General features: G+C 33.7%; 1 protein-coding gene across 2 annotated transcripts in view; it reads left to right on the top strand.

Moving 5' to 3' along the window:
- EED (embryonic ectoderm development) overlaps positions 1–15214 on the top strand; it is a 29893-nt gene that overhangs the window by 13169 nt on the left and 1510 nt on the right. Inside the window, exons 7-11 of one of the 2 annotated variants that reach the window (XM_072794940.1) lie at positions 2788–2879; positions 4849–4982; positions 6859–6964; positions 8082–8156; positions 14998–15156. In XM_072794940.1, the coding sequence (XP_072651041.1) occupies positions 2788–2879; positions 4849–4982; positions 6859–6964; positions 8082–8156; positions 14998–15156 (566 nt within the window). The remainder of the gene's footprint in view (positions 1–2787; positions 2880–4848; positions 4983–6858; positions 6965–8081; positions 8157–14997; positions 15157–15214) is intronic. The other variant, XM_072794941.1, reaches the window with a different exon arrangement.

The following is a 15214-nucleotide window of genomic DNA, read 5'->3' on the forward strand; positions in this document are numbered from 1 at the left end:
TGGTACTGAAGATTAAGCATGTATCAACCTTAATCACGATAGTGCATTATCATCATTTATCCTCAATTGGATTATTTTAAGCTATATTAATTTTTAAGTGGCAGATCACCAAAGTTATAATATTAAGAATTCTTAAAATAGTTTAGCAAGTCCTCTTATCACTGACCAGCCATGTCGTTAGAAATAATGCATCTGAAAATCTGTTTTGCTTTTTCATGTATAAAGTTTTTGTTTTATAAAGGATTCTCTAATAGAATTCCTTAAAATGCTAAGTTCTCCAGCATAAGCTCTTTGAAATATTTCCCATACATGTAAAGAAAAAGCCCTGCCTTGCTCTATATGCTTATGTTGGGAATAGAAGTTATTCAGGGTTCAGAGAAGCCTTTTACTAATTTCTGAGCTTTCTGAAATCAGCTGTGTTCTTATTTCTACACTCTGTTCTTGATTGCCTTTTCTCTTTTTCTACATTATTATTCTAGTCAAGTTTATTCTTAAAGGCTTGTCAAACCTGTAACCTTCCCTCACAATCTGCAGGTACTAAAAAATGTTCTCAAATCAAAACTCTTCCATGAAAATGCTTCTGTGTGATTTTTCGTTATCTACCAAGGCTTAAGTTTGGAAATCAACATCTAAGAAGAGTTGATAACTTTTTCTCTTTTCTTGATAATAGCTGGGCCCAAGTATTTCTTTACAAGTGATATAGGTCATAATGCCACACTTTCTAAATATTACAGCTCTCTAACCCAGCTCTTGCTCTGTTGTGTCAGTAAGTGTAAAGATAACCTACAGTTATAGATCTAATAAGGGATTTGTATCAAGAGCTCTTAAAATTCAGCAAGACAACCCTTTAAAAAATGGACAAAGGTGTAGAACAGACTTTCTAAAGAATATACACAAATGTCCAGTGAGCACATGAAAAAATGCATAATATCGTTTCATTAGGGAAATACAAATCAAAAACACAATGAGAGGGACATCTGGGTGGCTTGGCAGTTGGGCATCTGCCTTTGGCTCAGGGCGTGATCCTGGGATCCCGGGATTGAGTCCCACATCAGGCTTCTTGGCGTGGAGCCTGCTTTTCCCTCTCCTTGTGTCTCTGCCTCTCTCTCACTGTGTCTCTCATGGATAAATAAATAAAATCTTAAAAAAAAAAAAACCCACACAATGAGACCACTTTATACCTACTAGGGTTTTGACAGTAATCAAAAAGGCAGTAACATATGTTGACTAAGAGGTAGATAAGTTTGAAGCCCCTTACACATTGCTGGTGGGAAAGTAAAATATATCTCCCTTAAAAACCAGTCTAACCTTGCAAAACTCATATTTAACATTCAACAGTTGGTGCTGCTGGCAGGAATATCACTCAGATATAAAAATTTCTATTAGTCATGCTATTTTGGGTGGACTATTATCAAAACCTAAGCAAATGGCGACCTGGATTAATTCAAACTTCATTCAAGGTCTGATTTTTGTCCTTTGAGCCTGCTAAGACCCTTAGTCTAATACTCAGCACTTAATCAACTTCACAAAAGTATCATAGTAACATGAATAGATAATCTAAGACCATAAAAAAACAGTGGCATTTCCTACAGTTTAATTACCATAATGATCTGCAAATGTAGAAACATAGGTCCAGAAAATTTTGGGAGCTGCTTTTGTTAAATATTAAGCTTTCTAATATGTTAAATATTAAGCTTTCCAATATGTTACAATAAAATTTCCTGTGTTCTTTTAGTTTCTAAGTTGTATCATAATCGGGCTATATATTTTGTTTAGACCATATATTTAGAGACATCTGATTTCAAAAAAGCAAGCAACAGTGCCTTGTGAAAATGTCATATAGGTTATACCATGGCTGCACATGCTGTTATAGACCATTAATTAAAATATGATCGCCTTTTTAAATTAAAGAAGGAATTAAAGAAGGAATCAAACATCACTGATTAAAAGTAGATACTATTTTATTGGAAAAAAAAAACAGTCTAGCAGTTCCTCAAAAGGTTAAACGTAGAAATACTATTGCTGTGTGTGTATGTAGTCAAGAAAAATGAAAACAAGTGTCTACACAAAAAATTGTACACAATTGGAATCAAGAAATAATTTTTACAGCAATGTTAATTTCTACTATTAAACACAATTTATAATTGCCTTCTAGTGTATGGAATATGTTAATATTCATATATAGTATAGGCATTGTTATATTTCACAGAATACATTTTTATGTTGTTGCTATATATTTTGCTGCTAATGTTTAGTGGAAAATGAGATTGTTCAAATTACAGTTATATTTCTAGGAGGTCTATAATACTATAAAAGCTTGTTGTGGTGTATGTAGTTTTTAATCCTATTTTGGGTTTACTTTAGAAATCTTGCAGTCCCCTTCAATTTGTAAATGTGGATTCTGTGGAGGAAAAAGCTTTATCTTACTCTGTCATAGAGTATCTTACTCTGTGACATGTAAGTTTCAATGTGAAACCTAAGTCAAATCTCTAAGTATTATCTCAGGAGCATGAGTCCATCAAATTAGGATATGATTTGAGGTAAATAAGCTAAACATATTTTAAGACGACATAGATATTTCTTTCTGATCTGAAAAGTTTGAGCTCATACTTAAGTCTGCATGTTGATGTAAATTTTTTAAGCAGTTATATAATGTAGATTACATTCCCAGTCCTCCCTGTGTATTGCTGAAGTCCAAACTTTTGTAGTTTTTACTTCTTTACAGAGGTTTTGAGAGTCCAGAGTAAATGAAGGATAAAAGTCCATTTTAATTCTTTTTATGTCTAGATCATGCCTTACGATTGTGGAATATCCAGACAGACACTCTGGTGGCGATATTTGGAGGCGTAGAAGGGCACAGAGATGAAGTTCTGAGTGCTGTAAGTTGAAAGCTGCAGGGCAGTGACCATCAGGTGTACAGAGCTCTGAACAATCCTCATGGAACTCTGACATGAAAGCATATGGTTGGTTTCATATAGTCTGCCAGCCACTCATTTTATTTACTTGGAACATAATAAGGTTTTTAGTTTACAGATGAAGGAATAAAGCAAGTAAGGCTCTTTGTGCTTTATCTGTACTCTTGCACTTTATACCAGCACCTAGAATCTCATGAAACAATACCATGAACTTGTTCAATCAAAAATCACCAAGGTAACTTTTGTTTTGCTGTTTCTCAATTACTGAAGAAAAAGGTTAAGCTGCTTAGCAATTGAGATCGGCTTTCATTTTTTATTTGAAGCTGAAATATAAGATCTATTTTTAGGAATTGTTTTATTATGCTTAAACTAAGTTTCAGGTAACCCTTTGGTTTCATGGTATCTTTATGTTTTATAATTTGTTGATTCATTTTAATGATAATGATATTTTTGGTCAGCTAGTATTTTCACATTATTTTAGCTTTACTTACATTTTATTTTATAGCTTATCTAGTGGTTTTACAAGTCTTCGGTATTTTATTAAACTGTAAAGAGGCACCATGTTTTGAAGCAGGTAGCGTTTTATTTGAAAGGACTTAAATATTCCTGTAGTTAGAGTTTATATTCTTTGGAGAATCATACCTACCTCCTCAGCTACCTTGTCACCTTGGATTTTCTAAAGTTGCAGTAGCATTCTCCCATCTGGTTTTGTGTCCTAAAAGCCATGACACCATCCGTTAAGAATTATAAATTCGAGGGATCCCTGGGTGGTGTAGCAGTTTGGCGCCTGCCTTTGGCGCAGGGCGCGATCCTGGAGACCCGGGATCGAGTCCCACGTCGGGTTCCCGGTGCATGGAGCCTGCTTCTCCCTCTGCCTATGTCTTTGCCTCTCTCCCTCTCTCTCTCTCTCTCTCTCTCTCTCTCTCTGTGACTATCATAAATAAATACAAATTAAAAAAAAATTATAAATTCGAGCTACTGATCGTAAGGGTGTCTTATTGCTGTTGACAGGTAATTAGAAGTAGCAGCAACCAGACTTGTGAATTCAGTGAACACCAAACCTAAAACCCTTAGGCTCTTGTAAAACAGTATTCATGACCAATTCAAAGGTTGGAGTACACAGAAATATCTAGATTAATAAAGAAAATATTCTCTTCCTCAAATAGAACTCTGTACTGTTTTCTTCCCTTTTTTTTTTTTTTTAAATCTTTCCTTTTTTTAAAGGTTTTATTTTAACACATGAACCATGTGCTAAATTAAATAGCATCTTGGTGCCTCATTGTTTTATCTATGAAATAAGGTGGGATAAGGTTGTTATTATAGATGTTCTGTTATGTGTCTTCAAAATTAGTAGGTAGCAAATGAAAAAGTTAAAATATCTTGTCCCTTTTTTAGACCTTTTTTTTTACCTTTTTTCTTTTTAAAAGTGAACTTATAACCTATATAACAAGTATTTTACTTAGGTACACAGATAAAAGTAAAATTTCAGTTTTGTTCAAGGACTCATTGTATAGTTTCACATATAGCTGTCAGTTTCATTGTTTAATCAGGGTTGGACAAAGAAAACTTACATAGGTCTTTGTGTCATGGAATAATTGTTTCAGTTTATAATACATGTAATATATAATGAATAATTCATTCAGTTTACTTTCAAAATCAAAGGAAATATTTAAAGATAATTGAATAGATAAAACTAAATTCAAATAATTTACTTATATATTGTATAAGCTCACATATTGTGATCATGACAAATCAGTTAAAATAAATCTTGAAAAAATCTTGAAAGCAGCATCAACTGATTTATGGACTACATAGATAAAATGTATGTATATGACTTGAAATACGGTTTTCATTATGTTGTACATCAGATGAAAATTGGATAGTTTAATTTTGGGCAATTTTGGATATTTAAGCTTTTCTGTTTTACATACAGGACTATGATCTTTTGGGTGAAAAAATAATGTCCTGTGGTATGGATCACTCTCTTAAACTTTGGAGGATCAATTCAAAGAGAATGATGAATGCAATTAAGGAATCTTACGATTATAACCCAAATAAAACTAACAGGTAAAAACTGTGCTATTTAAAACTATTTCATGCTGTTGGATAGATGCATTTTACTTTCTCTGAAATTTTTAAATAATTCTCCAACATTGAGTTTAGAAGCCTTTTTTAAATAACTTTGAGGTACCAGTTTACCATACCATAAAGTTTACTCATTTTAAATCAAAGTCTTATTTTTAGTCTAATGTTTGTGGCTCCTTTTTCAAAATCCCCCTTAAGTTGTGGTTTCATCTTAATTTAGTGGTACTTTTCACTTATTTTTATTTAGGTAAGCACATGCTTGGCTATTACATTATAACAGTTTTAAGCTGCTTAAACTTGGTGTGGGATAGAGTAAAGAACCTTTCAGAATAATATTACTTGTATTATTTGTCAACAGTCTAATAAATTCAAAGTCAAGAGAGTAAATCGTGATTTTTTAAAATGGGTTTCTTGGCTTTTATTCGTGGTAATGTAATGCTTTCCTTTAAATGATGATCCATATTTTAGAAGGAGAAAATTCAGAAGCAGGGAGGGCCTTGCTTCATGGGACTCTGCGAACTTTAGAGTTTTCTTACAAAAAAATATATGTGTGTGTGTGTATGTGTATATATGTATACACACACATACACACATACCCAACATGCAGCTCAAGCTTAAAGCCCCAAGATCCAGAGTTGCACGTTTCACCAACGAAGCTAGCCAGATACCCCTCTTAATATATTTTTGAAATGCTTCAATTCTTAATTCGGTCATTGTCTTTTCAGAATCTTTTCAGGCTATTAATGTTTTCACTGTAACTGTCATGTCTTTGTATATTAACTTTGCACTTCTGTTTTAACAAAAAAGCTAACATTTATTTTCTGGTTATCAAACCAGGTTATTAATAGATTGTCAGTTAAATTTATAACCGTCAACAAATATTTCAGTGCACTAACATATATATTTGGCTAAAAAGCAATTAACATAATTATAGTAGAATTGAGAATTTGTATCAGATCATTAATAACATTTTAATGTTTTAATAAAGAAAAGCTCCCAGAATTTGAACTGGAAGGAATGTTTGAGATGATTCAGCCCAACATCCTTTTTACATATGAGAGAAAAGTAAAGAGAGGACATGTGAGTTGCCCAAGACACAATTAATTCATGGCATCATATCATTCTTCTACAGTTATTTCAGTATAAAACTGAATCATTAGATTAGAAATGTTAGGTATACTTTTAATTATAGAATTAGTAGCAATTTCTATGCTTGGTGGTCTTCTCACAAACATATTTAAGGAAAAAATAGCACTATGTTTCACTTTCCTAAATAGAGGAAAAGTCTTAATAAATGCCAGATTCCTGTCAGAGGTCATTTTTAGAAATTGTTGCTCAAGGCAAGACTCATCTAACCTTATTTTTAGCAGCCTTTGGAATGATGTGTCATTGTTCCTAGAAAGGTGACTATCTTTTGAAATAATTTAGATATGTTGAGTTGCATAGATTGTTAATGCTTAATTTTAAAGGATTGAGTAGATAGCTTAATGTTTTCCATGAGAAACTTTTGGTGCTGTAATCGGATGACTGTGCTTATCATTGGTTAGGATAGCCAGAATTGAAGTGATTAATTTTGGTCTACATAGTAAGATAAGCAGGTATAATTTTTATAAATGAAATTTCATAAGATAAAATTGAAGGCCGATAATGGAAAAAATACAGAAACAAATACATGAAATGAGACTTTAGCTCTCGATAAACAGGAAAGTTGGCAGTTTTCTAGGAACACAGAGTTAATAGTCATATATTTCATTTGTCAATGTTTTATAAATCTGAAAGTGAAAATTAATGTGATTCTCCTATGGTAATTTTTTTTTTTTTAACTTTTTTCTTTTAACTTTTGGCATTTCCATTTCAGGCCATTTATTTCTCAGAAAATTCACTTTCCTGACTTTTCCACCAGAGACATACATAGGAATTATGTCGATTGTGTGCGATGGTTAGGTGATTTGATACTTTCCAAGGTATGCTAACTGCTGTTAAGCTGTACTTCTATTTGTGTTTGTGTGAGTTGGAACTTTGCAGGGAGCACAATTTATTTTATATTTTGGTAAATTGGATGGCAGATGGGAAATTCCCTCCCCTTGCCCCTCCGTAAAGTCTCATAGATTTGGAAACTTGTTTTAGGCATAAAACATCCTGATGAATTATTATAACTTGTGCTGCAATAATAGGAAAAACGTTAACTTGTAAGATGATATTCTTCTGATATCCAGTATTATAAAATAACCAATATCTAAAGCCATAGTGAGTTTTTTGTTATGTCGTGTCCATTTCAGTAAATTTGTATTTACAAAAACAGACAGCTGGAGTTGGCTATGGGCTGCAGTTTGCCAACCCCTGCTCTGTAATGTGTTGATGTACATTTACATATTTTTTGCTGATAATTTAGAGTATTGTTGGTGATGTTATCTGAACATTTAGGATTGTCATATTTGGAAAAATTGCTATCCAGTTTCTTTTCTTGATGTGGATTTCAGGGCGTTTCATATTTTCTTGGGCAGAGCCTGACTTTTTTTCTTGGCCTTTTTACCCTTTTTTTTTTTTTTTTTTTAACTTTTGATCTTGAGATAATTAGATTCTCAATAAGTTTCAAAGAAAGTACAAGAGGAGTCCCATATTGCCCGTCACTCAGGTTCTCCCACATACATCTCACATAACTGTAATACAGTATCAAATTTAGCAAATTGACATTGTACAATGTGTGTGTAGAGTTTATGTTGTCTTTTTATCACATGTGAATTTTGTCATTTCAAGAATGTTACTGTATGGGACCCTTTAAGATTAGTTTTTTCCACTTAGTATAATGCCATCCAAGTTGTTGTGTGTATCAGTCGTTTTCCTTTTTTATTGTTGAGTAGTATTCCATGGTATGGATGTACCACAATTCATCTATTGTAGGACATTTTGGTCCTTTTCAGTTTGGGTGTATTACAAATAAAGCTGCTAATGAACAATCGTGTACAGGTTTTTGTGTGGACTTAAGTTTTCATTTCTCTGGGATAAATGCCTAGAATGGCAATTGCTGGGTCATGGTTAAGTTTGTTTAGTTTTTTAAGAAACTGCCAAACTATTTTCCAGAGTGGCCGTGCCATTTTACATTCCCACCAACAATGTATGAAAGATCCAGTGTCTCCGAATCTTCGCCGGCATTTGGTATTGTCACTATTTTTTATTTTAGCTGTTCTGATAGGTGTGTAGTGATATCTCATCATGGTCTTAATTTACATTTCCCTGATGGCTAGTGATGTTGAACATCTTTTTCATATGCTTATTTACCATCCATATATCCTTTTCGATGATGTCTCTTCATATCTTTTCCTCATTTTCTAATTGGATTGGTTTTGTGTTTTTTTATTGTTGAGTTTTGAGAGTTCTTAATATATTCTGAATATGAATCCTATGTCAGATACGTAGTTTGCAAATATTTTCTTCCAGTCCATAGCTTGTCTTTTCATCCTCTTAACAGGGTCTTTTGCAGAGCAAATGTTTTTAATTTTGATGAATTTCAATTTATTGATTTTTGCTTGAAAAAAATTATGGATTGTGCTTTTGATGTTACATTTAAAACCTCTATGCTCCGGATTCTAAAGGTTTTTTCCTGTTTTCTTCTAGAAGTTTTATAGGGTTATGTTTTATATTAAATGTATGATCTATTTTGAGCTAATTTTGGATGAGGTTTAGAAGTAGTTCATTTTTTGCCTATGGGTATCTAGTTATTCAGCACCATTTGTGGAATAACTGTTCTTTTTCCTTTTAATTGCTTCTGCACCTTGGTCAAAAATTGTTTGGCCTGTTTGTGTGAGGCTGTTTCTGGTTTTTCTGCTCTAGTACCTCTACCACTAGAATATATATACAGTCTTGATAATAAGTCTTGGAAACAGTTACGTGTTTTCTTCCACTTTATTATTCTTTTTCAAAATTGTTTTAGCTCTTTTGATTCCTTTGCCTTTCTGTTTTATATCCGTTTGATGGGGGAATTAATTGACATCTTTGCTCTCCAGTCCATGAACATAGTATGTCTCTCCATTTGGATCTTTTGATTTTTATTATCAGCATTTTGTAGCTTTTAGCCTGCAAGTCCTATACATACTTTGCTAGATTTATAATTAAGTACTACTTCTCTTTTTTGGGTGATTGTAAATGGTATTTCTAATTTCTGTGTTTATTGCTAGTATACAGAAATGCAATTGATTTTTCATATTGACCTTGCATCCTGTGACCTAGCTATGCTGCTTACTAATTCTAGGATTTTTTTTGTCTAGTACTTGGGGTGCTTACGTAGACTATCACCTCATCTGCAGGTAGGGACAGTTTTATATCTTCCTTTCTGACCTTGCCTTATTGCACTGGCAAACTTCCAGTTTTGTGTTGAATAGCAGTGTTAAAATCCGACATTCTTGACTTGGTTCTGATATTAGAGGGTAAGAATTCTGTGTTTCACAATTAGGTATATTAGCTGTATGGTTTTTGTGGATGTTCTCTATCAAGTTGAGAACTGTACTCCTTACTAATTTTTTGAGAGTTTTATCATGAATGGGTGTTGAATTTTGTCAAATGCTTTTTTCTGTATCACTTCATGATACAGATATAGTTTTTCTTCCTTAGCCTGTTAGTGGATGTATTTTATTGGCTTTTCTGTTTTTGTTTTTGTTTTTTTTTTAATATTGATCTGGTCCTGTATCCCTGGAATGAGTATATTTGCTCATAGTGTGTAATTTTTTAAATGTGTTGCTAATAGCTGATATTTTGTTAAAGATTTCTGTGTTTGTATTCATGAGGCTATGATACTAGTCTGAAGTTTTTGTAATGTCTTTGTCTGGTTTTGGTATTGCTAATACTGGCTTCATAAAATGAATCGGCAAGTTTCCTCTGATATTTTTTGGGAAGAAATTATATAAAAATTCCTCATAAATGGTTGTTAGAATTCTCTAATCATCTGAGCCTAGAAATTTTTGAGAGAGAGTTTTAAAGATACAGATTCCATTTCCTTAATAGTTAAAAGAGCTATTCAATTAACTATTTCCTATTGTGTGAGTTGTGGTAGTTTGTGCTGTTTAAGGAATTGATCCACTCCATCTAAGGTAAAATTTATGTGTAGAGTTGTTTGTAACATTCTCTTATTTTCCTTTTGACAACTGCAAAGTTTCCTGATAGCTCTGTTTCATTCCTGAAATGGTAATTTGTCTTCTCTTTTTTGGTAAGTTTTGGTAAGGGCTCACCAGTTTTTTTTTTATCTCTTCTTCCTTTTGTTTGCTGTGCTATGTTTTGCTCTTTGACTAATTTCTTAAGGTGTGGGAGCTTACATTATTGAGTTGAGACTTTTTCTAAGATAAGTACTAGATGCTAGAAGTTTTCTTTTCAGCACTTCTTTAGCTGCATCTCACTAATTGTGATATGAAGTGTGTTTAGTTTCTAGGTGTTGGAGATTGTGTTAATCTTTATCTTACTGATTTCTAGTTTGATTTCATTGTGTTCAGAGCATATTCCCTGTGATTTGGTTGTTTCTGAGACTTATGACTATCTTGAATGTGTTCTGTGGGAACTTGAAAGGAATGTGTAATCTGTTTGTGTGGAGCTCCATAAGTGTCAGGTGCTATTGGTTTGACAGTGGTTGAATCCTTATATAACTTCATTGATTCTTCTCTCGACTTATTTTATCAATTATTGAGAGATGGAAAAGTCTCCAGCTGTAATTGTGCATTTTTTTCTTTTTGCTTTCAGTTTTATGATGTTTTGCCACTCTGTGGGTTGCTTGTTGTTGCTATGTCTTGGTGACTGGGCCTTTTTTTTTTTTTCTTTAATTAATTTATCTGGGCTTTTTTCCTATTTTCCTGTAGGTTACATGATTTTTTGTTTTTTTGTAGGCTCTGTGCTCAGTGTGGGGCTTGAACTGAAGCCCTAAATCAGGGTCTCATGCTCTATTAATAGTCAGCCAAGCAGTGCTATATAAACATTTTTTAGAATCCCACTTAAAAATTTTTTAAAAAATTTATTTGTTTGAGAGCGAGCTCACATAAGAGAGAGTGTGAGCGGGGAGAGGACCAGAAGGAGAGGGAGAAGCAGATTTCCTACTGAGCAGGGAGCCTGATGTGGGGCTCTGTCCCAGAACCTCAAGATCATGACCTCACCTGAAGGCAGATACTTAACCAGTTGAGCCATCCAAGTGCTTCTAGAATTCCATTTTATCTGTAATACTGAGTATATTTCTTTAGGTAGCTTTGTTGATGTTTCCTCTATATGTTACATAATATATGCATATTAACTGTTTTGTTACCTTTTGCTATATACTATGTATTTTCATTAATGCCATTATAAGAAAGTCACTTCAGGTATAAAATATATGTAGATTCAAAATAAAAAATTGCTGGAGTGCCTGAGTGGCTCAATTAGTTAAGCATCTGAGTCCTGATCTCCACTCAGGTCTTGATAATCATGGTCATGAGTTCAAGCTCCACATTGGGCTCCATGCTGGGCATGGAGCCTACTTTAAAAAAAAAAAAAGATTAAAAAATTGCCTCAAGATATACCTACCATGCAAACATAAATGGAAAAACATATTTACATAATTTGTGTACATTTTACCACTTGATGTGAAGTGTAGAAACCTTCCCTTTATGTTGCTTTGTCCACCATTTACAGTATAATTGTCTTAAATATTTCCTTTATAATTGAGAACATCAAAAAATGTTACCATTTTTGCTTCAGCCATCAAACATAAGGAGAGTATTGTATTCACTTGTTTTGCTTTTTCCATTGTTCTTTTTCCTTCCATTGTTCTCTTTCCTTCCTTCTTTTTCCTCTCCTGATGTTCTAAAATTTCTTCTTAAATTATTTCCTTTGTTGCTAAAACCCCCTATAACCATTCTTTTAGGGTAGGTTTGCTAATGACAAGTTCCTCCTTTTTCTTCATCTGAGAATGTCTTCATTTCTCCTTCATTGCTGAAAGGTATATTCACTTAATACAGGATTTTGGGTAGACAGTTGTTTTCTTCTTTCCAGGGCCTGTGGTTTTGATGAGGCATCTGCCATCATTGGATTTTTTTTTCTCCTAAACATAATGTGTCCTGTCTTAATTGCTTTCAGGATTTTGTCTTTTTAATTATCAGAAATTTAAATGTAAACATACCCTAGTTTCTTTGAGTTTATCTTTTGGGGTTCACTCACCTTCTTAAATTTATAGTAGATTTATGTTTTGGGGGGCCATAGTTTATCCCAAATTTGGGAACTTTTCAGCCATTATTCAAATTCTTTCTCAGACCCACTCTCTTCCTCCCTTTTGGAATTCTAATGATACGAATGTTAGATTTTTATTTAACCCTTGGGACTCTCATTTTTTACATTTGTTTTCTTTTGTATAGATTGGGTAGTTTCTGTTTTTCTAACTTTAAATTCACTGACTCTCTTCTGTTGAAACTTTCAGTTGATTTTCTTATTTTGGTTATAGTATTTTTCATTTCTAAAATTTCCATTTGATTCCTTTTATTTCTTCGTTGACTTTTTTATTGTTTTAAATGTGTTTGTAATTGCTCATTGAAGCACTTTTTTTTACCCCATGGAGGTATTTTTATGATGGCAGCTTCAAAATCCTTGTTAGATTGTTCTGTTATCTATGTATCTCAGTGTTGGTATTTATTGTCTTTTATGATTAAAGTTAAGATTTTTATGATTCTTGGTATAATTGAATTTTTTTATTGAGATCTAGATATTTTAAGTGTTGTATCACAAGACTCTTAACTTTATTTAGATCTTTTACAGGAGGCTTCCTCTGATTAATTTTCATTAGGGGAAGGGGAAGCATTGCTTCATGATTGCCAGGTGATGGGAAAGTGGAGATGATGGTGTCTCATTACTATTCCACTAGCTCTCCCCTGACACTGGGGGTCATGGATGATTGTAAACATGCTGACTCTCTGCTAGGTCTGCTCTGATAACACCCCAGCCAGAGAGTAGGAGGAGTTACCTCATTAGGATGAGGGGTAGAGAGAGTCAGTGAGGGGTAGAGAGGTTCAGGTATGCACTTGAGGTGCATAGTTGCCACCTGAGAAGTGCTCCCCACTTAGCCTTTGCTGGTTCATGAGAGGGTGGGCCCAGTTTTTTCTGTGATGTTGCACTAGAGTGTTTGAAAATTTTCTCTCCTGCTATGTTGTCCCTTTCCTGGTTCTTTGGTTAGAGCAGGCTTTTGTTGGTGGGGGTATTTTTGGACTTAACCTGTGAGTATTGCTGAGCTGCTGGCTGCTCTATCTGGTGTCCAGTCTGGGGTACATAAACAAAGCAAAAGAAAGCCAAGGAATTCAACATCTTCATGTCCCAGGGTTCCTAACCAGTCTGCCTTCTTTCTACCTTCCAAAGTTTTATGTTTGGTTTATATTTGGTATTCAGTCTTTTAAGTAATAGTGAGGATAAATAGGGGGGAGTACATATACTCCGTTGTTTTGGAAGTGGAAATAAAAAGCCGCTAGCTCTAAAATTTTTCTTAGAACTTAATTAGATGATAGGAAAGGATTTCTGCATTTTAGGTTTCAGGAAGCTGACCTGAGTGAACTATATTGGCAGTCGCAAATCTATTTCTGCATCAGAATCACAGGGAGAACATTGTAAAAATAGAGACCTAGGCCACCATCCCAGAGATCCTAAATCTGGCAGAAGGACTTGGGAATTTGTAATTTTAAAAAGCTCTCTACATGATTTTCAAGTGCAGTCATCCATTACAGTGAACAAATTCTTTTTCCCTCCCTAAGTTTTAGTTCTCCCTGAGAGGACTTTATTTATTAAGGATCTTTTACCAGTGTAATCAGTGACAAGCACTTGAAGAACTGTGGCAGTTTTTCTGCGTTGGCCTTCCCTTGTAGAGATTCTGATTCATTAGGGTTGGGACCAAGAGGAGTCTTTGGATGGAAGTCTACAAGCTGTCATTCCAGTTGTACATTTAGTTAAGTCATCAAAGTAGGTGATGTCTAAGGTACTTTACAGTAAAGAACTTGTATATCAGATATATAGCCCTGGGATTTTATATAATCTAAAAAAGAGAAGAAAAATGGGGGGAAGTGTTGTCCCCTCCCTAATCTTCCTTTGGCCCTGCTTTTGAACCATTCATATGTTAGTGAAACGGGCAGAGCTGCAACATGTGGCTGTGTGGGCTGTGTCCTGTAAAACTCCGGAAAGCTCTCTACCAACAGGAATTTCTCAGTCCAGGTTCTGTTGAAATACTGGGCTACACAATCTTTATTTTTAATGGGAGGGGCCATCCTGTATATTGATTGTAGGATGTAGCAGCATCTCTGGCCTCTACCTGCTAAAGGCCAGGGACATTGCCAAATGTTCCTTAATTGGCACACCACTGACCTATAATATAAATAGTGCCCGCTGTGTTGCAGTTTTTTTTCAGCAAAGATACTATGTTACAGAATAAGGAAAGTATAACTTAGTCTATTTCAGTCGTATCCCCATATCAATGTCTTGATTTAAACCACTGAGTTTATTACCTTCTATATAATATGATTTTTAAGGCCTCTAAGCAGGGGCCATACTGAAAAGCATATTTTTGTATAGAGTTTTTATAATTTTATTGTTTATAATTTTATAATTTTATAAATTATAATTTTATATTTTATAACATATAATTTTATATATATTTTTTTTAATTTTATATTTTATATTTTATAACAAATGTTATAAAACACTCAAGTCTCTGGATGCCAGAGTATTGAGAGCTGAATTTGGTTTGGAAGAGAAATTCTGACTTCAAAATGGATATTCCAGATAATATAATGCTTTTTAATATTGTCAAATTCTGTTGTAATATGACCTCTTATCCTCAAGTGTGGACCTTGACTCTGTAAATATAAATAAATGTATATCACTGTATCTACTAGATGGATAACCAGGTCTTAAGACTGTCAATTCTAAAAAGATAATAGAGAAAAGAAGGCTTTGTTTTAAATTTTAAATTTCAGTTCTATATGTAACAATTTTTTCTCATTTCTGTCTTCTAAAGTCTTGTGAAAATGCCATTGTGTGCTGGAAACCTGGCAAAATGGAAGATGATATAGATAAAATTAAACCCAGTGAGTCTAATGTGACTATTCTTGGGCGATTCGATTACAGCCAGTGTGACATTTGGTACATGAGGTTTTCTATGGATTTCTGGCAAAAGGTAGCAACATATTTCTACATTTTAAAATTACTTCAGACCATTGTAATTTCACTTTTCT

The sequence above is a fragment of the Canis lupus genome, chromosome 23, assembly GCF_048164855.1.
Source record: "Canis lupus baileyi chromosome 23, mCanLup2.hap1, whole genome shotgun sequence".
Lineage (NCBI taxonomy): Eukaryota > Metazoa > Chordata > Mammalia > Carnivora > Canidae > Canis > Canis lupus.